General features: G+C 44.2%; 1 protein-coding gene across 1 annotated transcript; it reads right to left on the bottom strand.

Annotated features, from left to right (window-relative positions):
• Window positions 1–1,797: 1,797 nt before the first annotated feature.
• Window positions 1,798–24,037, bottom strand: SMLR1 (small leucine rich protein 1). Its single transcript, XM_068279483.1, has 2 exons — window positions 23,817–24,037; window positions 1,798–3,302 (listed from the first exon to the last, which is right to left on the bottom strand). Exons 1-2 carry the CDS (start codon window positions 23,941–23,943, stop codon window positions 3,190–3,192), a joined length of 240 nt encoding a protein of 79 aa, XP_068135584.1. The 5' UTR covers window positions 23,944–24,037; the 3' UTR covers window positions 1,798–3,189.
• Window positions 24,038–27,253: the final 3,216 nt, after the last annotated feature.

The following is a 27,253-nucleotide window of genomic DNA, read 5'->3' as shown; positions in this document are numbered from 1 at the left end:
AATTTACGATACCTCTGGGTCAATCCTAATACCAGGTCTGTGAGCAATAGAGTAAACAAGGATCCTTATCTTACCCCATTTAGATGGTCTGTTTGTATTAAGGCATCTTAATGACGTATTTATGCTTGAAAAAAATATCTGTTTTCCCTTTTGATGTTGCATGTATATAAGCTGTCTGTACCACCAGCTTGCAAACTAACAGGATGTAAACCTGACGAAGGCTGCAAGGCCGAAAGCTTGTTTATTCTTATTCATTTGTAGTTAGCCAATAAATGGTATCATCCTGATTTAAAACTTCTTGATTGTAGTACATGATAATTGGTTCTAAACAATTTCCAAGCATTTACTATTGCTTTTAACTAGCTAGAATGTTAACTTGGTGTTGTTTAAATAAGATTTATCATTTTCTAAATCTCTAAATTTATTATTCTTGGTTAAGTATATGAAGCCCGAGTACCCCCTGGAACCATCAGAAGTACCCCCTGGGGTACGCGTACCACACGTTGAGAACCTAGGATCTAGAGGATTCCCTCCACTAGAGTAAGTATCTAATGTTGGCCAATTTTTTTCCATACAGGTACGCTTTAACACTGTTACTGCCTGGGTAAAGATATGTCATTACTAGGGGCAGCTTTGGTCAAATGGTAAAAAGAGTAGCACTTCACTCAAAAAGGGGAAATGAGTGCCTAAGCCTCAAAAGGTCCTCACACCTCCGGATCCCAGTAGTAGCAAGCACGATGGAGGCTGGCACTTCCAAAGGTATAAAGCCCTTTTATTGAAACATCAGTAAAAATCGATAAAAATGGCCAAGCGGCAACAGCCCGCTGTTTCAGGTGTTTAGCCCTTTCTCAAGCCGTTACAACCATATCAGCATTAATGCACAAGTGACCCTTAAATAGTGAACACTCAATCCATCAGCCAATAAATTTAAAATAACAACAGCCAATCGGCTTACCGGTGTCTTCAGTCGGAAGCTACACAGCGGAAGCTACACAGCGTCTCACGCCTGTAGTGTTACGCCCATCCTTCTTCATTCGCCCAATCGCGTCCTGTAGTAAAAGCTACGCTATGATTGGCTGCTGTAGCGTTCCACGGTGACGTCGCCAGCTTGTTTTACTGCAGGACGCGATTGGGCGAATGAAGAAGGATCGGCGTAACTCTACAGGCGTGAGACGCTGTGTAGCTTCCGCATCACGCCGTAGAGGGATTTACATATTAGGAGGACAGTTCTCACTCAGGTCCGACTGAAGACACCGGTAAGCCGATTGGCTGTTGTTATTTTAAATTTATTGGCTGATGGATTGAGTGTTCACTATTTAAGGGTCACTTGTGCATTAATGCTGATATGGTTGTAACGGCTTGAGAAAGGGCTGAACACCTGAAACAACGGGCTGTCGCCACTTGGCCATTTTTATCGATTTTTACTGATGTTTCAATAAAAGAGCTTTATACCTTTGGAAGTGCCAGCCTCCATCGTGCTTGCTATTACTAGGGGCAGCTTCTGCTGTGAAGTGACTGTTATATTCTACTTTGTGCACATTTTTATCCTGTTTCTATCCCATCTTCATCATAGCCCTATAAGCAGTTTTATCTGATGCAGTCTTCTCTTCCTTCTATACTTTGAAATCTGCTGTAACCACTATCCATACATTGAAATAAGTATCCATTTTTCTGATGAAAGAAGCTCTTTTCCTACCGCTCTTGGAGTTTGCAGTTTTACCTTCCACTGTCACAAAGTAAACACCACTGAAGTCTGTATTTACAGCCAGTGTCACACTAACAACTCCCACACTCCTGGTAATTGCTTCCACTTTATTACTTTTCACTAATATGAAATGATGCTGGGAGACTGCTCTGCCCTAATGATGGGCTCAATAAAGATCACAGTTTTTCCCAACACAGCCATATTGGTCATAACGCTGCGTGGATAAAACCCCATAGGTTAAGAGTCATATAAGGACAAATTGGCAGCTTTACAGATGTATCACAGCTCAACATGCTGCATCTTACCGAACAGCAACACTTTTACAGAGAAATAGGATGTCCTCCTCGGGACCAGACTGTGGCTTGTAATAGGTTTATTTTCTGCCTAGCTCTGAGCCAGCGGTATGGTTAGAACATGGTATCTGAGCAGCATAACTAGCAAAGAAGGAGATTTTAAATGACTGGTCTACACAGGCTGCACCAGTAACCTAAGGAAAATCACAAAGTGATGCATACGACAGCTCCGGTTTTTGAAGCCTCAGATGTTCCGGCTTTCTCCAAGAAACACATTTTAATTGGCAGCACCTTTTTTTTCTTCCCTTAGAATTGTGATCAGCCCTTAGCTTCTCTCAAATTCCCTGGTGAGATCCATGCATCAGCAGATTCTCCTAATGCTTTATTTAATAAGGTAGTAGGAAGTGTAATGTCAATACACAAAGTGCGGCCCCATGGCAACCTCACTGTGCTGCCACATTATGAATTAACCAGTACTTTTTATAGGCAGAAGTATTTCTTTCAGCAGGCCAGTCTATGTATCCTCTGGAAACTGCCAGGGGCTTCTGCAGCATAATCAGGGAAACATATGGTGTGTGGGTGTGTGTGGGTTATGGTCCTGTAGTTTGCTGGCACATAATAAGTAATACCCATCCATGCACAGCCTCAGACCCATCTTCTTTTCCAAACCAGCTGCCCAATGGTGGTATAGCTACAGAACCATGGGTCCCAGTGCAGATTTTCCTTGGAGCCCCTCCTCAGTACCGTGCATATAATAATTGCATTATATCAAGTCCCAAATCCTGCTTTCCAAGGACGGCTTCAATGTGCTAGAAATGTGAGCATTGCTTGTTAGTGATTGGCACTATTTAAAAAACTAATATAGTTTATCACTACCATCATGAAACCAACAAAGACCAAATTTAGGGGCTGACGGGGGGTCCTAGATGGGCTCAAAGGTCCAGGGGTCTCAGTGCAGCCTCAGCCAACGCATCCCCTATTGCTTCACCACTGCAGCTTTGGGAGGAAGAATGTATAGATTTATATTCAGATATTTGTAGTCTATATGGTTTCACATGTATTACTTTTTCTATAGTCACTTTTAGTATTAAGTGGTATAGGCTACTGCAATTTGCATTGCATCTGTTGTAATTTGCAGTGCCACAAATAGCTCCTGTATGTGCTGCTTTTGTGCGCTGTGCCAACACCATATCAAGAGGTCTTCTTTAAGTGTGGGGTTTTAGTTGCTTTGAATCTCCTTTGCTGAATGTAGTAGTGCTGCAGTGCCTCCGTAGGGTCTCGGGCTTCAGCCAGTTCCTTGTCAACTAGAGATAAAAGAAATAAAGCATTATATACTTTTGCCAATTATCGTATAACTAATTACCATACAGTGGCTCATAAGAGCTTTATCTAGTGTTTACTATATAATAACATAACATAAAGTTACCCTAAAGCTTGACTATTCCAATGTGCATGTTTGCTGCCAAGATGCAATAGAACGGGAAACGCCAGGGGCGTAACTAGACATCACTGGGCCCCCCTGCGAAACTTTGGATGGGACCCCCCCGCGCGAAACTTTGGATGGCGCCCCCCTCGCTTTCTGCACAGGAAAACTAAGGACCAATGTGTTTTCCCCATGCAGATAAAAAACCTAGACATAAAGGAAATGTCAGGCAATCTACGCTACCCTCAGATCTACTTACCCGGGGCTTCCTCCAGCCCCTTGCAGCTGACAAGTCCCTTGTTGCAGCTCTGCTCCCAGTACATACATACACACACAGCTGCATTTTACTACATGAGAGCACATGCTATATGGAGGAACAACAATGACATGCTGAACATAAGATATAGTAATCACTGTAATGCTGGGGATACACGGTACGTTTCTCTACCGTGTATCGACCAGCTGGCCCGATCAAGCCGCTCGACCCCTGCCCGATCCCTGCCGGCGGGCAATGGCAGGGAATCGAGCGCTGATAAGGAAGCGCCGGCGGGGACGTGGCTGGAGTCGATCCGGCGGCTAACCGGCCGCCGGATCGACCTGTGTATTCCCAGCATAATACTGGGTTTACACCATAAAATTTTCTGTTAGATTTACCTGCCAGATAGATAAAGTTCAACATGTTGGAAATATATCTATCTTACGAGCTATCTGCAGTGCAATTAGGCATTGCACCAGAGATAATGACAATTCTCTACAGAAAATAAACTAATTATGCATTCTAACAGAAAATCTAACAGAAGAATCTGATAGAAAATTGTATGGTGTAAACCCAGCATAACTTTGGCAAAACATTCAGAATGTCACTGATTGATACTGTTATTACAAGATCTTGGACCATGAGACAACTAGCTCTCAATGAAGCAGCAACAGTAAAGACATCAATCTCCATTCCATTGTGTTGTAAAAGTAATCCGAGGCCATAAGGTCAGCCTGTGTGATAAGAATCTAGGAATCCTTTCAGAGTGAAAAAGGGAAAGTATACAACTTTTTTCAAAATGTGACTCGTTTGGTTTTAAGATTGTACTTGCAGTCATCAGAACTTTGTAGCAGTGAGAGACAGATGTTTTTTACGAACCCTAGGGAGCAGGGACAGTGTACAATTTCCAAAGTGTGTATGAGTCCTTATCTGTGTGGTGGACACATGCAGTCAATAGAACAATGGTGCGAGAGCAGAATAAGTTTTTTTTTTCTCCATGCCCTTAATTGTCAGTCTCTCAAACTTTTCCCCCCACGGGCTCCCTGTGGCTTCTGGGCCCCCCTGTGGAGCATCCCTTGCAGGGTCTATTGTTACGCCCCTGGGAAACGCCTGTGTCATCCATAACGTGCGATAATGCACTAAACAGCATCATAAAGCATAGGTGTCCATGATAATGTGAAATCTGAGGTGCTTTTCACGGACCTGAATGCTATTCGCTTTATGCTCCTTTTTATTGCCTGATGAAGTGGAGTATTTGAATACATTTCTATTCGTTTAGCTTGTGTCCTTGGGAGTAGGTAAGTCCACCACTGCCTCTCCTATTTTTAAGATTTGTATTCACTTTTATTCTGCTGGCACCTCTGCTCTACTACTGATACCGTGAAAGCCTGTTGACCTTCATATTTCCATGCAGATCGCACACCATGTTTAATGCACAACAGCTGACGGCACCACCATAGTGCATCACCATAGTGTGCATAAGATCTAAGGGTTTAAAAATGGGCCATCCTGCTACTGTGTGCCCCAGTAGAGGCTATATAGCCAAAGGGATATCCAAAGACTGCTATACCTGTCCCATCTTCATCATAGCTCCTGTGGCTTGGCCCTGTTAAAAGTTTATCATGCTACTGTATATGCCTCTTTTGACGAAGACAGAATGAAGCGAGGATAGCGACACTATGGGGCTGATTCATGAAGCTGCTATGTAAGCAACACGCATGACTAAAAAAGGCATGCAAAAGCGAGCGTAGCATGCAGCCTTAAATGTAGAGTGCGGTGCTGTTATGGAGCTTGTGCTGCTATAGCAGCGCAGCTTCATGAACCAGCCCCTTTGTGACTGGATGAGATAAAACTGTTACCTTAATAGTTTAAGACAATACAATAAAAGATTAAGTTATACTAAATAGTCTCTTTAATGCTAGCTTTTGTTGGCGGAGGGGAGGGGGGGGGGGGGGTGATAGGTTTAGAGGTTAGGTATAGTGATAGGAGGGTTAGTTATAGGGTTAGAGGTTAGTTTTAGGTATATTTATAGGAAGGTTAGTGTTAGGAATAGAGTTAGAGGTTAGTGTTAGTTACAGTCACAGATAAGCAATGACGGAAATAGCAGCACAGAAATGGACAGTAGACCATTATCATTAACAATATTCAAATAACGGTAAACCCAGTGCCTAAATTAACATGTGCCTCTTTGAAATGTATACTTTAACCACTTTGGGACCGGGGTGTAAAATTAAGGGTTTCCCCATTATAGATAGCCAGGCATAGGTATTGCCAGTATAGATAGCAAGGCTTAGGTGTCTCCAGTATAGGTAGTCAGAAATTGCTCATCTCTCCTAGTTCCAGCGAGAAGCAGCTCTCCCCGCTTCCTCCCTCCCCACCATCCAGCCTTACACTGCTGCTAAGTTCCAGGTCCTGGTTTCAGGTGATGACGACATCAAGCCGGGACCGACACTAGAGGCAGTGCCGAGGCTGGATGCTGGGCAGAGTGGAGGGGACCGACGATCGATGGAGTAACATCAGGAGAGGTGAGTGAATGCTCTTCTTCTGCCGCTGCCTAGAATTCACTACGATTGGCGCCGATCGTAGGGATCACATGATCATGAGCTAATCGCCATGGCTCCTGATCAGTGAGGGGAGTTGTCAGCTGTCATATGACAGCTGAATCTCCCCATTCGGCTGCACGTAGTTGGACCAAGGGACATTACAGTTACGTCCAGCAGCACAGGACTTAACTGAACCATCCTTGGTCCCAAAGGGGTTAAAGAATACCTGAACTGACGTGACACGACATAAACGTGTCTCCTCAGTTCAAGGCCTACGTAGACCTATACTATTTTCTTTCACCGTAATGGGTGAGGATTGAGGTATGTAAATTACACTTTCTCTTCGGTTGGACTTCGGTCAGACTGTAGCGCAACACTAACTGATAATTAAGAAGCTTTGAATCAGGAGGATACCATTTATTTATCAGAATCAGGAGGATACCATTTATTGGCTAACTTAAAAGAATAAGAGTAAGCAAGGTTTCAGCTTTACAACCATTGTCAGACTACAATCCTGAAGTCTGATGAAGGCTGCAAAGCCGAAAGCTTGCTTACTCTTATTCTTTAACCACTTCCGTACCAGCAGTCTCTGCCCCTTAAGGACCATAGACTGCTGGTACGGTAAAACACAGCCCCCTGACAAATCGCCGCACATACCCGCCGCTCTCGCTAGTCATGACACTGCTCCATCAGCGCAGGCTGCTCTCTCTGCTGTCTCTGACGCCAGAGTGCTGACAGCCAGTCAGGAGCCGCTTTCATTGGCTCCTCATGCTGTCTACCAATGGGAACCAATGTGATTGGCTCTCCATGATCACACAGTCAGGAGCCAATGAGAGATGCATCCTCTCTCCTTGATAAAGCGAAGTGACTCTCGCGGAACTAGTGGGATCTTGTCCTCTGAGGGGATTCCTTGTTCCCTGCTGTGCTGCTGAGATTGACTTCACCATTTCTGGGCTAAGTATCTCCTATTTTTTGCACTACTCCACTTTATGCTCTTTTTCCTATGGGCTGCTCCTTTGCCTTAATTTTTTACTAGGCATCTTATCACTAGTACTACTGTATACTTGGATAGCAATTGTGCACTTTATTTCATAATCTTATATATGCGATAATTATTCGTGTGGGGGTTTTTTTTTTATTGCACAGGTGTTGTTTATTGGTCCTGCATCACATTAGGTTGTATATTGAACCCGGGTTCTCCCCCTGTTGGGCTCAATATTGAGCCTACTGTGGGGTTTTATATCTGACAGCAGCATTGTGTCATTATACAATATATTGCATTTAGAGTGATTGTTTCATATGCAGCAGGGATCATGGTGGAATATTTGCTTGTTTTTTAAATGGTTTTATTCTTAATTGAATCATCAGTACTGTGATTATTAATATACCCAATGTTGAATAAAGATTTTTGTTATACTTTTTCAAATTTTGCAGTGGGAGGTGCTATTTTTTAAGGGCTTTCTTCCTCTACCATATAATTGCTCTTGTTTTGAACCCTAGCACACACAGTTATTTGGTTGCGGTGTTGCGGACACTTCCTAGAAGCTTGGTTCATATTAGGCTAAAATAGCTCACGTTCCGCTCCAATGAGCGGAACGAAGCAGAGAAACAATGCTTTCCCGATGGGAAAGTTCACATTGCTACGTTCCGCTCCCTGCGTTCCGCTCGTTGGACGTTCCCGACCTGCACGATCCTTCCGCTTCACGGAGCAGAACGCAGTACAGGAGTGGTGCCAATGTGAACCCAGCCTGAATCTACATCCAGGCAGAGCTGCAGCACCACCTGCTGGACGTAGATTCGTACTGAGTTGGTCCGGAACCAGTAAATTTAGCCAATAAATCGTATCATCCTGATTCAAAACTTCTTGCTTTTACTAATGGCTAACACGGTACAAAACTCTACTGCTACTGATAATTAATTACAAGCAATAAATCTCTTATGTGGTAGAGAAACACTTCTCAGTGTGGGGAATAAATAAAAAGGTCAATAGATGGTAGCGGTTAAATGGTAAAACACTGCGTCATTTTGTTTGAGACAAGACAAATATTAACCACTTTACCCCCGCGCGTACGTATTTCTCCGCCCCTTTTTCCATCCTTTAACAACCAGGGACGGAGAAATACGTACTTTCCGCATTCCCGACGCTGTCCGCGCTCCCGCTCGTAAACACGCCGCCCGCCGCTAGTAAACACGCCGCCGCCCGCTCGCCCAGAGATCAATGAACGGGAAAATCCATTCCCGTTCGTTAATCTAAGCCCCGCAATGATCCGCTGCTCTCCTATGGGCAGCGCGATCATTGTGAGAAAAAACTCACGTGTCCAGCCTCCTTATACTTCCTTCAAGCTTCCGGAAGGAAGCTTGGAGGTCGCATTAAAACAAAAAGTTACTGTGGCCATCTTGTGGCCAAATAGTAAACTACACCCTACACATTTTTCACATACAAATAAATGACTTTTACACATAAAATTAACTCATTACCTCCCACACTCCCCATTTTTTTTTTTTTGTAATTAAAAAAAAATTAAAAAATTTACAATTAAAAAAAATACATAAATAGTTACCTTAGGGACTGAACGTTTTAAATATTTATGTCAAGAGGGTATAACACTGTTACTTTATAAACTATGGGCTTGTAATTAGGGATGGACGCAAAAATGAAAAAAATGCACCTTTATTTCCAAATAAAATATTGGCGCCAAACATTGTGATAGGGACATAATTTAAATGGTTTTATAACCGGGACAAAAGGGCAAATACATTTCATGGGTTTTAATTACAGTAGCATGCATTATTTAAAAACTATAATGGCCGAAAACTGAAAAATAATTATTTTTTTCCCCACATTTTTCCTATTTTCCCATTAAAACACATTTAGAAAAAAATAATTCTTGGCATAATGTCCCACCTAAAGAAAGCCTAATTGGTGGCGGAAAAAACAAGATATAGTTCATTTCATTGCGATAAGTAATGATAAAGTTATAGACGAATGAATGGAAGGAGCGCTGAAAGGTGAAAATTGCTCTGGTGCTCAGGGGGTAAAACCCCTCAGTGGTGAAGTGGTTAAACACATTTTAAGCTTTCAAACACAACAAAAGGCTGGGATTCTAGGACAATCCTACTTGGGAATAGGACCATACAATTGTTTATCTCATCAGTTCATCTTCAGGTTTGCTTTATGGGGCCCCCAGTAATTTCATTAAGAGCTACGAGACAGACTGAAGGACAATACAAGTCAGTAGGTTACTTTCTGTTTCAGAGGGATGTGTTTCCAGCATTTTCAGGAGGGGAGAAGATATCAGGACTAGCAAAAGGAACAGCAAACCAGGACCATTAAAGCTATTGATTTATTGATCAGGTAAAGCTGATTAAATTGCAAAGTACCTTTTTTATAAGAAATCCTAATGGTGCTTTATAACTTGGTTCTATACTTTGTAACATCTCCACAAGGCCATTTGTAACCAAAGGCATTCCAGGCTATTGCCTAGAGTGCCATTGGTCCTGGGGGGTGCCATGCCCCTGAATTGAGCCATGCTCCTGAACTAAGCCCTGCTTCTGAACAAAGCCCCAACCCAGATGAAGCCCCGCCTTCCGCTGGTGTTCAATAACCTGCTTCTGCTGCATGTGTGCATCAGAAGGAAGTTCAGTTTACTGAGGAGCAGTAGCATCGCCGCATCTTGGAGCCGACATCACAAGGTCCAAATATTATAAGTTGCCGGCAGATCCCACTGTGTCTTTCTGGGCCACCTCTCCTGCCCTGTGCATCCCTCTGTTCCTTTTGTGCTTCCTTCTGTCTCCTTGTGCCTCCTTCAGTCTCCCATGCCACCTCTGCCCCCTCCCCCCCGTGTGTGTCCCTGCCTCCTATCCCCCTATGCTGCTTTCTTGTCCCCTTTGTGCCCCCTTCTGTCTCCTGGAGCAGATGGTGTGAGTAGGAAAACAATGCACTTGGTGTGTGTTGGGCATCAGAAAATTGCCAAAGAACTGCTACGCTGAACCATCACGAAACTTTGAAGGCTTCTGTACACATGCTAAATTATTACCCAAAGTTTTAATGGCTGCCTTGGCCAAGTTTAATACAGCATGTGTTCGTAGCTTAACACCTCTACATCTTACAAGTCCTGACCACAGATATATATCAGTCCATACCTTGTACTGCTGAATGCCAAACGGTCAGCTTCAGATAGAAGTTGTATTTTATGACTCAGTAAATTCAATAGGCTGTAACGGCTGGTTCACATTGGGCGCTTTACCGTGATCGCGTTTGCGCCCGTGTTTCAGCAGCCCAAATCTCGCGATTTGCACTTGTGATTCCCGTTCAATAAAACAAGAATCGCTGTGCAATTGCCCCCGAAAAATGCTGCATGCAGCACATTTGCGATTAATCGCAATCGCAACCGCTGCAGTGTGAATGTATCCATAGCAAAGCGCTGAAGAATCGCTCCAGTGTGTATCCAAAATTAGATGTTTTGGATATAGGTCTAGCTTTGTCAATCAACTGAAATGATACATTTTGGGAGTAACTCCTTGCTCATGTGAAGCTGCATATTTATAGATGCCTTCTGTTTAAAGTAAACCCGAGGTGAGAGTTATATGGAGGCGGCCATATTGATTTCCTTTTAAGCAATACCAGTTGACTGGCTATCCTGCTGATCCTCTACCTCTAATACTTTTAGCCATAGACCCTGAACAAGCATGCAGCAGATCAGATGTTTCTGACATTATTGTCAGATCTGACAAGGTTAGCTGCATGCTTGTTTCTGGTGTTATTAGGACACTACTGCAGCCAAACAGATCAACAGGGCTGCCAGGCAACTGGTATTGTTTAAAAGGAAACAAATATGGCAGCCTTCATATCACTCTCATCTCGGGTTCACTTTAAGAAGGCAAAGCTGAAATTTGCTGTCGATTTTTTTTTTTTTATTGCAATAAAAGGGCTTTCAGGTTCATATTAAATTATATGCCTGAAATAGATTGCTCAGTCCCTAATACTTATCTTTCTAGGTATCAACTACAATGGTTTTATCATCTGTATTAATTTCACTCATGTAAATGTGTAACATTGGAATTCATTCTGCGATAATAAAGATGATAATACAGATAATATATAAGCCCTGTTGGCTTCAAGGTTGATTGAACCAATTGAAAAAAAAACACAGGTACATGCATACAGGATATAAATATGTATAATAACCATTTTATGGAAATTATTTCTAGACATATTACTGAAAAGGGGATTTGAATGAGCATGTCCAAAGAAAAAAATGGGAAGTTTCAACTGTACAACTTTTTGTATTCTAAAGAAGTGTTTCTCAACATTTTATTGGTATGTAGCCCTTTTGGAAGTCTGTACTCACCAAGCACTCCCTGGTATGGTAAAGATTATCTCAAGTACCCCTTGATATTTAGTAGTACATGGTATTTGTTTGAAACGATTTCCAAAAGTTTACTATTGCATGTAAATATCTAAAATACCAATTTGGTGGTGTTGATTATATAGGATTTATTTAACCAATCATTTTTGAAAATGATTGATTAAATCATTAAATCGCAAAGAGGCGCTGAGCTTTGCACCAGACTTATTTGAGTTTTATGCTCAGTTTCTATTGCCTGATGAAGCGGGAGATGCCCACGAAACGCGTTGCACTTTCTGGAGTATATAAATAAATTTTTGTTGTTTTGAATACACACTCGTGTGTGTCTGCTTGGGGGAGGTAAGTCCACCTCTGCCTCCTCTCATTTTAAACATTTTACAATATTTTATCCTTTTGGCGCCTCTGTTTGCCTTTACAGTTCCTGAGTCCACCCTTGGTGGAGGAGTGTTGCCCCTTATTTCCCATCTACAGAGAGCGATGTCTTAATCCTGAGGGGGGGCAGGTCTAATCTCCTCACCTGCTAATATAGTGGTTACCTGGACGGTAACCCATGTTTGTGAGTATAAATAGATACTTATCATATCCACATACCAGTACATACTACACTATATTGGGCTCTCAGTGTCTCTATTCTGTATTTCATTCCCCCACTATCTACGTGGACCTAGAAGGGGGTATAGTATTTAACGTCGCCGGGAACTTGTGCAAAAGCAGGATAAGCCATACCGACTGCGCCCAAGTCTCCCGGCGGTGATTTCTCTCAACCTAACCTATACTGGGTGTAACTATACTGGCTACCTATACTGGAGGCACCTACCTAGCTATCTTATACTGGGGACAACTATACTGGCTACCTATACTGGAGGCACCTACCTGGCTTACCTATACTAGGGGCAACTATACTGGCTACTTATACCAGAGGCACCTACCTAGCTAATCTATACTGGGGGCAACTATACTGGTTACCTATACAGGAGGCACCTACCTAGCTATCCTATATTGGGGCAATTATGCTGGCTACCTAAACTGGAGGCACCTACCTAGCTATCCTATACTGGGGGCAATTATACTGACTACCTATACTGGAGACACCTACCTACTTAGCTATTCTAAACTGGGGGCAAGAATACTGGTTACCTATACTGGAGGCACCTACCTAGCTAACCTATACTAGGGGCAACTATACTGGCTACCGATACTGGGGGCACCTATGCCTAGATTCCTATACTGGGAGGGGCCTATAGCTGGCTACCTATACTGGGGGCACCCACTGGCTGCACTGGTCCCTGGTCGACCGGGGGAGGAGTCTCGCAATTTCTGATGGCGGCTCTGCTAAGTGCTTCTAGAAAATCCCATATTACGTCCTCAAAGCTGCTGGTACCCACAGCGCAAATATGTTTCTCGTCTCAATCCTAATCTGCAGGAATGGATTCATTCTTATTGAGCATCATGAAAGCATTATGTAACCATGACAACCTAATTTGGTATTAACACCTGCACTGGTAAAATACCAGTCAAGCTGAAAGAGAACCTAATGGCAGAAACTACTCTTCACTGTTAATGGCATAGTCTACAGCAGCCTTTCTCAACCTTTTTTAGAGTCGAGAAACCCCTACAAAATTTTTCAGTTATCTGTGAACCCCTGCATAAATTCATGCCACTTTTATGAGTTTTCCCTTCTACCTACTATTTTGCACCTCTTGGTTAACAATAGTGTTGGGCGAACAGTGTTCGCCACTGTTCGGGTTCTGCAGAACATCACCCTGTTCGGGTGATGTTCGAGTTCGGCCGAACACCTGGTGGTGTTCGGCCAAACTGTTCGGGGGTCGCCCGAACTGCTGAATGGCCAGCCGAACAGGGCCCTGTTCGGCCGAATACTGCCCCCCTATGGGGTCGCAGGCATAAGGGGGGAGCATGCCCCGATCGCGGGGGGGGGGGGGGGGAGGGGTCAGAAATTCCCCCCACCCCCTCCGCTAGCGCTCCCCCCTCTGCCCGCTTCCCCATACAAAAGTTTAAGGAAGTAAAACAGTACCGGTGGTAGTGGGTGGCTGGCAGTGGGCGGCACTGTGAAGTGAGTGACTGAGGAGGAGGAGTCCGGAGAGTGACGCGTTGAGGGAGGCCGGGCAGCGGGCGGTTCAGCAGTAGTACCGTACTACTGCTGAACCGCCCGCTGCCCGGCCTCCCTCAACGCGTCACTCTCCGGACTCCTCCTCCTCAGTCACTCACTTCACAGTGCCGCCCACTGCCAGCCACCCACTACCACCGGTACTGTTTTACTTCCTTAAACTTTTGTATGGGGAAGCGGGCAGAGGGGGGAGCGCTAGCGGAGGGGGTGGGGGGAATTTCCGACCCCCCCCCCCCGCGATCGGGGCATGCCCCCTCCTTATGCCTGCGACCCCATAGGGCCCCCAAAAGCGGGATGTTCGGGGAGTTCGGGGTTCGGCCCGAACATGCCGAACATCACGGCCATGTTCGGCGAACTTTCCCGAACCCGAACATCCAGGTGTTCGCCCAACACTAGTTAACAATAAGTACCAGTGTCATTTTACATACACAGCAATCACTACCCCATGTTACAAATGCAGCAATCATACCCAAATATTAAAGGTAACAATTACTCCACAAATGTGCAGTAATCACATAAGAATAGCAATAATTACCCCACAGTGCAACAAATTACCCCAAAAATGAAATGCAACAATTACCCTACATCACATTAAAATGGCAAACATTATGCCTCACAGTGCAGCAATCTTGCCAAATATGAAGTGCAACAATTACCCCACAGTATAGCAATTGCCCCACTTAAGAACAGCAACAATTACCCCACATTAAAATAGCAACAATTACCCATCAGTGCAGCAATCTCCCCAAATATGAAGTGCAACAATTACTCCACAGTGTAGCAATCACCCCACATAAGAATAGTAACAATTACCCAACAGTACATCAATCACCCCATATAAGATTGGAAACAACCCACAGTGTAGCAATCACCTCATATAAGAATGCCAACAATTACCCCCACACTGCAGAAATAATTGGTGGCAGTGGAGTTTGAATGGGCACATGTCATTTATCAAGTGAAGTGTCAGCAATGTCACTGAAAACCCCAATGATAAGTGCAGCATTCCAGAGCCAACTCCTGCACGACTCCCTGTGCACAGAGCGGGTTGTGGGTGGGTAGGTAGGACGCGCATCCTGGCTGGAAGTGAGAACTGGCTGCAGGTGAACAGTTCTGCGGAACCCCGGTGAGAATACCTGGTTTACAGGAAATAGGTCAGCCATAGGCACCTTCTACCACCTGTAGACCAATGCTACTGTAGGTACACACGATTCAATTACCTGTTCGATCAACGGGTAATCTGACAGGAAGTTGTGTGTCCAAAGAGCTCCCAATCGATAACGGGATTGATTTTTCCATGGTAACTTTGGAAAATCGATCCTGTTCTCAAATGGAAACAGATCAGACATACGGTAATTGTCAGTTGGAGGGGAAATTGCATTGTGTGTATTTAGCATTAGGCCTGGTACACACCATGCCATTTTCACTTTCACATCGATCGGATCTAGAAGAAAGCGTGAGTACAAGGTATGCAATATTTCTTTCAGATTTTGATCATTTTTCCAATAGGATATCGATTGAAAATTAACCACTTTACATCCCTTGCTACGCATATCTACTCCCCACAGAACTTCACTTGGAGCTCAGGGGAGTAAATATGCGTACTTGTTTTGTTTTGATTACTGTGCACGATCGCGCGGCGTCGCGTGCGCCCTGCAGGTCCCTCCGCAATTGGCGAATGGGAAGAAACCTTCCCAAAGCCAATTGTACTGCCCCACAGTATGAATGAGCTCTGCCAACGCCGATGGCAGAGCTCATTCAATGTAAACATTACAATAAAAGCACTTTTATGTGCGGCTGGCGCGCGATCGCGCACGTTCACGTGCGCATGCGTGCCCCCGGCCTCTAAAGTCAAAGATTGGCCAATGGGAAGAGACCTTCCCATAGCCAATCATAGCCCTCCTTATAATGAATGAGCTCTGCCAAAAGCCAATGGCAGAGTTCATTCATTAGAAATGTTTATAAACAATGTATCTGTAGTGAAGCAGATACAGTTTCTTTGAGATCACTCATGAGAGGGATCTCAGAGAACTGCATCTGCTCACTGTGAGTGTTCTGACAAACAGCATTTTTATTAAAATTACTACATTTAACTCCTGCCAGCCCTGATTAACCCCTGCCTCCCTTTGACTCCCTTCTCCCACCTGTCATTTTTTTTTTTTTTACATTTAGGCACTTTTTTTTTTTGCCAATCAGGCACTTCCCCCTATACAGTAATCTATATATTTATACCACAAACATACATCTGTGGTATATAACTGTGGTACTTAAAAAAAAAAGAATAATTGGACCCCTGACCTACCTAGCCACTAAGCCACTATAGCCACTATCACCTACCTGACCTGCCTAGCCACTACGCCACTATAGCCACTATCACCATATTGGCTATTTGGGAGCAAGGGGGCAAGATGGCGAAGAGGCTCTATTCCGCACAGGAGATGGCCGACATAATGCAGCAGGACAGCAGCAGCGAAGAGGAGGAGTTGGAGGAGTCAGACGCTGACTGGATACTCGACTCAGTCGTCTTTCTGTACAGAAAGCGACTCAGATACTGATTCTGCTGGGCCGTCAACCGCTCAGCAACCTAGGAGAGAGGGGGAGATGATGGCCACTAGTGACACCGACTCAGCATCGGAAAAGAGGGATCACCTGTGGCTACTACCAGCAGTGACAATGCCAGAGGTCAGAGGGCTGCCAGGCCAAGGCAGAGCATGCCAGCGAGGGTAGCACGCCAGGGAAGACAACCGCTACCCTATGAACTACTCCACCCACAGTGGTCACCACCCAATATGGAGGCCCCTAATCTCCCTTCCTTCACAGCCAGGAGTGGCATACAAGTGGACACTAGCGCCATGCAGCCAATTGATTTTTTTAATTTGTTTTTCCCAGAAAATTTTCTGCAGCATGTTTGCGAGCAGACAAACATCTATGCCCTCCAATCTATAGCAAAAAAGCCCATCTCAACACTAGCGGCACATTGGACCCCTACAACACCCCCTGAGTTCAAGGTTTTTTTGGGCTTGATTTTTAACATGGCCCTTTGCCCAAGACCACAACAACAAATGTATTGGTCAAGAGATCCAATTGACAGCATGCCCATTTTCTCTGCCACCATGACGAGATGCCGCTTTCAATTGCTGATGTCTTGCATGCATTTCAACAACAATGCACATCAACTCACCCGTGAAAACCCAGCCCACGATCGATTGTTTAAATTGCGGCCCCTGCTTGACCACCTAAATAAAACATTTTCTGAAGTATATACCCCAGAACAAAACATAGCCGTTGACGAGTCCCTAGTCCCTTTCCATGGCAGACTTTCTTTCAAACAGTACATTCCAAGCAAAAGATCCCGGTATGGTATAAAGGTCTACAGACTGTGCGAAAGTGGGAGTGGGTACACTTACAAATTTACCATCTATGAAGGAAAGGACAGTTTGATAGAGCCTGCTGTATGCCCTCCCTACATGAGCACAAGTGAGAGGATTGTCCTGGACTTAATCCACCCTTTACTCCACCAGGGCTACCACTTGTATGTGGACAATTTCTATACAAGTGTCCCACTTTTCAAATTTTTGTTTTCTGCCCAGACTCCAGCATGTGGCACAGTAAGATCTAACAGAAAGGGCCTGCCACCACAAGTTGTCAGCAAAAAGCTGAAGAAAGGAGAGATCGTCAGCCAACGGAGTGACGAGCTGCTTGCCCTCAAATTTAGAGACAAGAGGGATGTATTCGTCCTGACCACCATCCACTCCGAGGCCACAACAACCATCAGGTCTCGTAGTCGTAGAGAGAACATAATAAAGCCTGTGGCCATTGTTGCATACAATAAATCTATGGGGGCAGTAGACCTGGCCGACCAGATGCTGGCACCGTACAGGATGGATAGAAAGAGGAAGACCTGGTACAAAAAGGTGGCATTACAATTGTTCCAGATCTGTCTCCAGAATGCCTTTGTTCTCTATGAAAAATCCGGGCACAGGGACAGCTTCTTACAGTACCAGCGGAGAATTATACGGACATTGATCTACAAATCTGGACACCCTGCCCCAAACCCAGACCAACTTCAGTCCGAAAATGTCCTAAGACTTCAGGGGAATCACTTTCCTGCCCCAATCCCCCCAACTGCATCAAAGAAATTCCCCCAAAAAAGGTGCAAAATTTGCCGGAGAAGTGGAGTTAGAAGGGAAACGCAGTACCACTGTCCGAAATGCCCATCACAAGCAGGATTGTGCCTCAATCCCTGCTTTGAAATATACCACACAGCTGTAAATTATTAGTTTTTTTTTTTTGTTCTTACTCTTTCTTTCACTGCCCAAATTTTTATTTTACCACTGGACTTTAATATCACCTTCCGGATCTGACCTCTGGCATGGCTAGCCACTCTTTACAATTTGACCACCTGGCATAACAACTACCCTCTGACCTCTGGCATGGATTCCGGACCACCCGTTGACCTCTGGTATGGATGCTGAACCACCCTTTGCCCTTTGGCATGGATGCCAAATAACCACCTGACTGCTGGCATGGATGCCAAACAACCCTCTGACTTCTGGCGTGGATGTAAAACCACCCTCTGACCTCTGGCATAGATGCCAAAGAACCCTCTGACTTCTGGCATGGATGTCGAACCACCCTCCCGGCATGGATGTCGAACCACCCTCTGGCATGACTGCTGAACACCTTTCTACAGCTTCTAAAATGGTGAGTACTAATTGTGTTTATGTTTGGAAACTTTTCTGTATTCTCATGTAGTATGAGAGCTTGGCTACACAATCTGTTCATAGTATTCACAATCAGCCCTCATACTATATGGTTGTGGTAAAAAAAAAAAGATTGACACTTTGGTAAAAAAGCGACCTTGAGTAAGTCATTGGTGCTACTTGTGTGCCAAAAAAGCTATCTGATTATGTATGTGGTATATCATTTTTACTGTGACAAGTGTGAGAATAGAAGTTGTGGTGTTTGAGGGCTGAGGCCCTATGTCATACAAATTTGTATAAGTGCCAAAGTGGAAAAAAAGGCAAAAAAATACAATTTTCAAAGTTATGGTGCATTTTCAGCAAAACCACATAAGTTCAAATGTTACAAAATATGTATATCTGTATAGGCCGGGGTCTCTAGTTTTCAGAATGGTGACATTTATGGCTTTCCTTGATTGTTCAGACGCTCCATGGGCTTTGCAAAGAAAGAATGACTGTATTACTTTTGATGCAAAAAATGGCCTTGAAAAATCCATTGGCGCTACTTGTGGTTAACAGTGTGCTGTATGCCCAAAAGGCTATCTGATTATGTATATATGGTATCATTGTAACCGTGACAAATGAGAGAATAGAATTAGGGGTCTTTGAAGCCTGAAGCCCTATGTTATATGAATTTTTATAAGTGCCAAAGTGGAAAAAAACGCAAAAAAAAAAAATTTTCAAAGTTATGGTGCAATTTCAGCAAAACCACATAAGTTCAAATGTTACAAAATATGTCTATCTGTATAGACCGGGGTCTCTAGTTTTCAGAATGGCGACATTTATGGCTCTCCTTGATTGTTCAGACGCTCCATGGGCTTTGCAAAGAAAGAATGACTGTATTACTTTTGGTGCAAAAAATGGCCTTGAAAAATCCATTGGCGCTACTTGTAGTTAACAGTGTGCTGTATGCCCAATAAGCTATCTGATTATGTATATAGGGTATCATTTTAACCGTGACAAGTGAGAGAATAGATTTTGTGGTGTTTGACAACTGAGCGCTAAGTCATGTGATTTTTTTTTACCGGAAAACTGAATGAAAAGCAATAAAACTGTTATTTTCATATACTCTGTACCCCCAAATAAATACTTGTAAAAATACTCAAAAGTGACACTATTGAAAAAAGAATACATAAATAGTTACCCTAGGGACTTAGCTTTTAAAATATGTATGCCATGAGAGTGTATTACTGTTAATCATGAAGATAAGGGCTTTTAACCTCCTTAGCGGTAACCCCGTGTGTGACACGGGGTAAGCCGCCGGAGGGTGCCGCTCAGGCCCTACTGGGCCGAGTTACTTAATTTTTTTTTTTGCTGGACGCAGCTAGCACTTTGCTAGCTGCGCCAGCACCCCGATCGCCGCCGCCGCGCGCCCGATCGCCGCTATCCGGTGCGGCGCGCGGCCCCCCCCCCCCCAGACCCCGAGCGCTGCCTGGCCAATCAGTGCCAGGCAGCGCCGAGGGGTGGATCGGGTCTCCCAATGACGTCCCGACGTTGCTGACGTCGGTGACGTCATTCCGCCCCGTCGCCATGGCGACGGGGGAAGCCCTCCAGGAAATCCCGTTCTTTGAAAGGGATTTCCTGATCGCCTATCGCCGGAGGCGATCGGCGGGGCTGGGGGGATGCCGCTGAGCAGCGGCTATCATGTAGCGAGCCCTCGGCTCGCTACATGATTTAAAAAAAAAAATAATTAAAAAAAAACTGCTGCGCTGCCCCCTGGCGGTATTTTTCATACCGCCAAGGGGGTTAATTACTGATAGAGATACAATGAGAAAACAAAAAACACTAACCAGAAAAAATACTCCTTTATTCCCAACTAATATATTATCGCCATACATTGTACTAGGAACATTATTTAAATGTTGAGATAACCAGGGCAAATTAGCAAATACAATGTGTGGGTTTTACCTATGGTAACATTGTTTATTTGAAAACTATAGTGGATGGAAATGGAGAAATAGTGTATTTTTTCTTTTTTTTTCTCATTTTTCCCTTTAAAATGCACAGATAATAACATAATTACTAAAAGCAAATATCACCCTCACAATGCATAATCTGTGGCAAAAAAAACAAGATATAGATCATTTACATCTGATGAGTAGCAGTAAAGTTATTGGTGAATAAATGGGAGGAGCGCTGAAATGTGAAAATTGCTCTGGTTTTTAAGCAAAAAATCCTGTGGCGCTGAAGTGGTTAATAGAAACAGGGATGCTTTCACGAGTAGATTCAAGTGGCCTAAGCACTCGAACTCTTGATTCAAATGAGCAATAATTAATGCAGGTGAGGAGCGGGACATACGTCCTATTCTTTGCGTTACAAGCCTCGCTGCAGGCACTGCGGGCACTTCCTCCTTCAAGCCGGAAGAAGTGCCTGCAGCGAGGCTTGTAATGCGATGAATAGGACACGTATGGATCCTATTTGGAGCGCAGGGAGCACGCAGTCTTATGGGTAAATAACCCCTTATGTCCCGCTCCTCACCTGCATTAATTATTGCTCATTTGAATCACGAGTTCGAGTGCTTAGGCCACTCGAATCTACTCGTGACAGCATCCCTGAATAGAAAGGAAAAATGCTTCCAGAATTGGACATACACAAAGAGCAATGACCAGTATTTTGATTGATATTTTTCATTCTGTATTATCTGCTTCTGAGTGAGAAAGAGATAGTTTTGAGCTTGGGATTGGTCACTGGCAATCTGTAGGCTGTATAGTTTTTGCCCGATCTAATCATTTGCTCAATCGGAGGTAGGATTTGAAGTGAAACTTCCATGGTGTGTACCCGGCCTAAAGCTTCAACTTTTGGCTAGCATAGTAAGTAAATTAAAGTACAGAGATGACATGAGAAGCTACAAAGCCGAAACATAAAAAAGTGAGCAAAGCAGTATGAGGCCTGAGACTCACTAGCCGTGCTTTTCTAAGCGCTTGTGACTTGTAAAGCTCTTGCTAATGTAATGCTATGGGGATCACATCCCTCAAGTGGGTTCACACACATAGCATTACATTACCAATAGCTTTTTAAATCACAAGCGCTTAGAAAAGCACTGCTCGACGGTCCCAGGCCTAATAAGTAATTTGACAGGTTAGACCATTTACCTGTATTGATTGAACTGTGCATCTGAAAGTGGCAAGTTATACTGTTTCTTAGGGCTCGTTCACACTATGAACGTTTGTGGATTTTTTTAAGCGCTGGCAATTTTAGAAATCACTCTAAAAGCGCTTGTGCAATGTTTTCCTATGACAGTGTTCACATGTGAGCGTTCAGATTTCTTTGAAATCACAAACGCGCTACATGTACCATTTTCTGAGCGCTTTGGCTGAATGGAAGGTATAGGGAAATCGCCAAGCGCTTGAAAAAGTGATTTGAATTGCTATTTCCCAAGCGCTTTAATGAATAAATACATTGTATTTATTCATTTCTGGGTACAAGAGTTAATTGCTCAGCAAAAGCGCATAGAAAAGCGCTTTTAAAACCGCTGAACAAATCGCTCAGCGCTTGCGATTGCGCTAGCGATTTGTAATGGGAACAAGGCCTCAGAAGAGATTCATAATGTGTTGAAGGGATTTATTGCTACAAAGAAGACTAGAGCATGTTCTGGATCATTTCTGCAAATTTGCTTAACTACTTGCCGACCGTGTCACGCCAATGGGCGTGGCCGCAGCCCCAGGACTGCCTAACACAGATCGGCGTAAGGTCCTGCGGGCCTGTCCTGCAGGCCTGTTTTGCAGGAGATTGCGCCTTCAGTCTCTAGTGATCACCGCTAGGAGACTGATAAAAGGTGAAACCGCCATCTTTTCAGTTCGTACAGCGCTGCGATCTAAGGCTATGTGACACGGCTGTCCCCTCCAGAGGCTCAGGGGTGATTGGTTGTCATAGGCTGAAACCTATGACAGCCGATCACAGTGATTGGCTGGGGAAGGGAGGGCGAGTTTAAAAAAAAAAATATATATTTATTAGACAAATAATAAAAAAATAAATATTTATAAAAAATAAACAAACAATGGTGGGGGTGATCAGCAACAGAAAGGGGGCAATCACTTGTGTGCTGAGTTGTGCGGTCCTGCAGCTAGGCCTTAAAGCTGCAGTGGCCAATTTAGCAAAAAATGGCCTGGTCTTTAGGGGAGTTTAACACTGCGGTCCTCAAATGGTTAAAGGGCAACTGAAGCAAGAGGGATATGGAGGCTGCCATATTTATTTCCTTTTAAACAATACCAGTTGCCTGGCTATCCTGCTGATCCTCTGCCTCTAATACTTTTAGCCACAGACCCTGAACAAGCATGCAGCAGATCAGGTGTTTCTGACATTATTGTCAGATCTGAGGACCCGTTTCCCCTTGTGCGTTGCGATTTTGTTGCGGAAAACGCGTCAATGAATCTGCATGCGGGTGCGGATTCATTCGCGTTTCCATGTGGATTTTCACGCGGAATCGCTTGCGGTTTGCGCTATGCGATTTTAACTATGTCAATGCCGGTAAGCATTGCCATGGGTTTTTAACCGATAACGCATGGAAAACTGCAAGACAAAATTGCTTGCGGTTTTCCTATTAAATTACATAAGCGGCGATTCGCGTGCGTGTGTGCGGCATGCGAATTCTGACAGCTCTGCCGTGCAGATTTTTTCTGCACAGCAGACTGCACAGAATTCCTGACAAGTGGAAACCGCCCCATCCACTTGTATTGGTTTTGCGAATCTGCATGCAGAAAACGCATGCGGATTCGCTCTAGTGGAAACGGCCCCTGAAAGATTAGCTTCATGCTTGTTTCTGGCATCATTCAGACACTACTGCATCCTAATAGACCAGCAGGACTGCCAGGCCATTGGTATTGTATAAAAGGAAATAAATATGGCAGCCTCCATATATTTCTCATTTCAGTTGTCCTTTAAGATTTTTTGGTGCTTGATAAGGCTAGGTTCACACATTGAAAAAGTACAATTTTCCATACAGGAGGTCAGCAGGCAAATGGGCACATGGACAGATTCCATGTTATAAATAGGACCCATTCACACGTCTGTTTGAGTCGTATCTGTTGTCTCTGGTCTGAATAACAAATTGCAACGTTCCGACTCCCAAACACAATTTTTACAGACACCAGACAGAAGACAGACATGTCATAATAGCAGCATTGCTATTATATGTCCAATACAACAGACATGACTGAGTGTCCTGTTCCACGAATGGTGACAGCATATGTGCCGTCACCTTCCACAGCACTGCACAAGTTTATGTGTGAACCTAGCCCTGGATCCTTTAATAACATGTACTGTAGAAAAGAGAGAACCTGAAAAGATACAGTTTAACATTTATATGTAACTCATGAATATGCAGACATGTGTGCAGTTCTGTGCTACACTATAACACTTACCTTCAGCAAGTTTTATCCTGAGATAGTAAATGAGGCTTAGCAGCAGCAATGTGACAGGCAAGAAAATGCCACCAAATATGTATGCCGTGGGCAGCTCTCTCACAAACACAGATATCACATGCCCCATCTTCACGCTTGGCCTGTATGTTTAGCAAGTGCACAATCCTGGTAAGTTATGCTCAGTCCTGCCTGCAGACTGTTGTGAGGATTGCCCATTAATGTTCAGTGTCAGGCTTTTTAAACTGGCCTTTGGTCCTGCAGCTGAAGCTTCGCATTAGGACTTTGAACTATTTGCTCAGTCCTGTGATTTGTAAGAGGATTAAAGTAAAGTTGTAAAAGCATTCTGCCTTGAATTTCTTCAGCAATGTTTGTTTCTTTTACTATCAGACAAGACTGAGATCATTGTGTCTTTAATTAGTAACGCTGATAATGAGCACAATTGTGTTTTAGTGATTACCTTCCACTCGCTCAAGGCTGCCATACACTGGTTGATTGCCACCAGATCGACCAACAGATAGAGCCCTCTCTGATCTAATCTGATCAGAGAGGGATCTAGGCGCTGCCCATACACAGCACACAGATTTTGAATCGATTTCAGCATGGGCAGGGTGGCAGCAACAACTGCCGCTGCCACCCTGCCTCTCCGCCCCTGCTCCCCCGGCCAGCAGCAATACATCACCTGTCCGCCGGCACAAGTACCCGGGTCTGTGCTGTTCCTTCTTCCAGCATCCTCCTCCATCTCCTCTTCACTTCCTGTCCCGTCCATGACAAGCAGAAGTTCATACAGTAGAGCGCCCTCTACTGTTTGAACTTCGCCTTCTCACAGGATGGGACAGGAAGTGAAGACAGAGAAGACGCCGGAAGAAGTGAGAGACTATAGGGACCCGGGGGCTTGCGCCGGTGGATAGGTGATGTATTGCTGCGTCGGTCTTCACCGTATTGAACGCTGCTAACGACGAGCTCCCGACCCGCCGGCGATCAAGCTACATTTTCTGTCTGGACAGACATTTGCATTAACTTTTTCACAGCAGATTCGATCACAGTGATCGAATCTGCTGTATTTTGATGGAAAATCGTCGTAGTGTATGGGTACCTTAAGACAAAAGTTTGAAAGAAATAAGATTTGTTTTGCATCAACGATAGACTGAAAATATTTTTTGTAAAGTTTTTATTACAGTATACTGAAAACCAAGACAATAATTTTGCAGTTCGTATATTCCTAATTAAAGCGGACCCAAACCAAACATTTATTTAGTTGCACCACTCTGACAAGTACAAAGATAAATAAACACTCTTTCAAGCCTATGAGCATTTCAGTGCATGCTTGTCACCCTTCTCTTTTCATAACTAGGGTTATACATGTGGCAGCCATTAGAAATTCCTCCTTTGCTGGACACCACCTACTCCACCAGTTTGCCGGATTCTGTCCGGCAATATGAAAGGAAGGGAGGGATTCCTCCAATAAATGTAAAATATTTTATATTTGTCATCATGCAGCTGAAAAAAGGCTGCTATTTATTATAATTTAGAAAATAGATTTCATTTCTGAAATCTTGTATTTTTAATTTGGGTCAACCTTAAACTACATATCCTGTGCAACCCTGATGTATGATGAGGCACGCATCTGCAACAGCGAGGAATGCAGATCAGGAATGCCACAATGTTAAAGGACAACTGTAGTGAGAAGAATATGGAATCTGCCATATTTATCTCCTTTTAAACAATACCAGTTGCCAGGCAGCCCTGCTGACCTCTTTGGCTGCAGTAATGTCTGAATCACACCAGAAACAAGCATGCAGCTAATGTTGTAAGATCTGACAATAATGTAAGATACACCTGATATGTAGAGATGGCCCGATCAGGTTCGCCGGCGAACATTGCTGGTCCGCATTCGCGGTGAACCGCGAACTATATGCGAGTTCGACCCGCCCCCTATACTACATCATTAGGCTAAACTTTGACCCTCTACATCACAGTCAGCAGACACATAATAGCCAATCAGGCTGCACTCCTCCTGGAGCCCCCCCCCCCCCTTATATAAGGCAGCTGCTTCAGCCATTATCTCACTAGGTGAGGCTGCAGTAATTAGAGAAGGGAGAGAGGTTGCTGCACAGATTAGGGAAAGCTTAGGCTCTTGTTAGGCTTGTTAGCTTGCTCCTTGCTGATACTTATTGCTAAAAAACACCCCACAACCGCTCTTTTGAAAGCTAATGTTGTTCTTGTGATATGGGTTTTTTTTTTTTGTGGTGTGTGTGTGGCCCACTGACACTTGCATAAACAGCCCTGCCAGTCAGTCACAGCTGGCCCTTGCTAATTCCTACTGTGCCAGGCCCAGCACATTCAGTGCCTACCTTTTAGATGCATGTGTGCGACAGCTGCACATTTGTAATACCAATCACTGCATACCTGTTCACGGTACCTGTGTGTGTGACAGCTGCACATTGTATTGATACCAGTCACTGCATACCTGTTCAGTGCACCTGCATGACAGCACGCAGTGTTATATTATATACCATTCACTGCATACCTGTTCACTACACCTGTGTGTGTGACAGCTGCACATTTGCAATACCATTTACTGCATAGCTGTTCACTGCACCTGTGTGACCGCACGCTGTTTTATATACCAGTCTGTGCATACCTGTTAACTGCACCTGTGTGACAGCTGCACATTGTATTGTAATACCAGTCACTGCATACCTTTCACTGCAACTGTGTGACTGCATATTGTATTAGTAAGTCAGTGCCTTCTCCACCACCACCAACAGGGTCCAGGACTCCAGGCGGATTCCTGAATTTTTAAGGCCGCTGCTAGCAGCGACCGCTAACAACTAATAACAATTTTTTTTCTGGTGTGTGTACATGCCTGCCTAATTTTTCTGGCTGCACTGCAGCTGCAACAACAAAACAAAAGGCATGTACATGTGTCAATTCCCCTTTGTGATCATTACGTTGCTGCGGTGAAGGGGCTTGCGTATCACAATGAAGCAATGACCGCCGGCTATATGAGTGTGTCGGGGGGGCACACCCAAGATAATAAGGTCGTTGCTTCATTGTGGACAGACCAAATTCGATCAACTGGACAGTCACTGTTGTTCTGTCATTGAGCTACCTCTGCCCGGCGACCATATGGGCTTGAAAACCGCTATCGCCTGCACTCTCGCCATGGTGCGCACCAGTCCAGCACGGCCGTCACTACACAAACAGCTGTTTGCGATGTGTTACACAGTGAGTTTGGTCTGTCAGTGTGAAGCAGTACACTAATTACACTACCTGATTGATTTATACACATGCAAGATGTTTTAAAGCACTTTAGGCCTCCAATTTAGCATGCAATGTGATTTCTGCCCTTAAAACGCTGCTGTGCATCAAATCTTGATTTTTTCCCCGGGACTTTTGGCGTGTATCCCACTCTGCCATGCCCAGGTGTTAGACCC

This window comes from Hyperolius riggenbachi, chromosome 4 (genome assembly GCF_040937935.1).
Source record: "Hyperolius riggenbachi isolate aHypRig1 chromosome 4, aHypRig1.pri, whole genome shotgun sequence".
Lineage (NCBI taxonomy): Eukaryota > Metazoa > Chordata > Amphibia > Anura > Hyperoliidae > Hyperolius > Hyperolius riggenbachi.
Note: the sequence above shows the minus strand (reverse complement) of the source record. Positions and strands in the feature narration are given on the sequence as shown.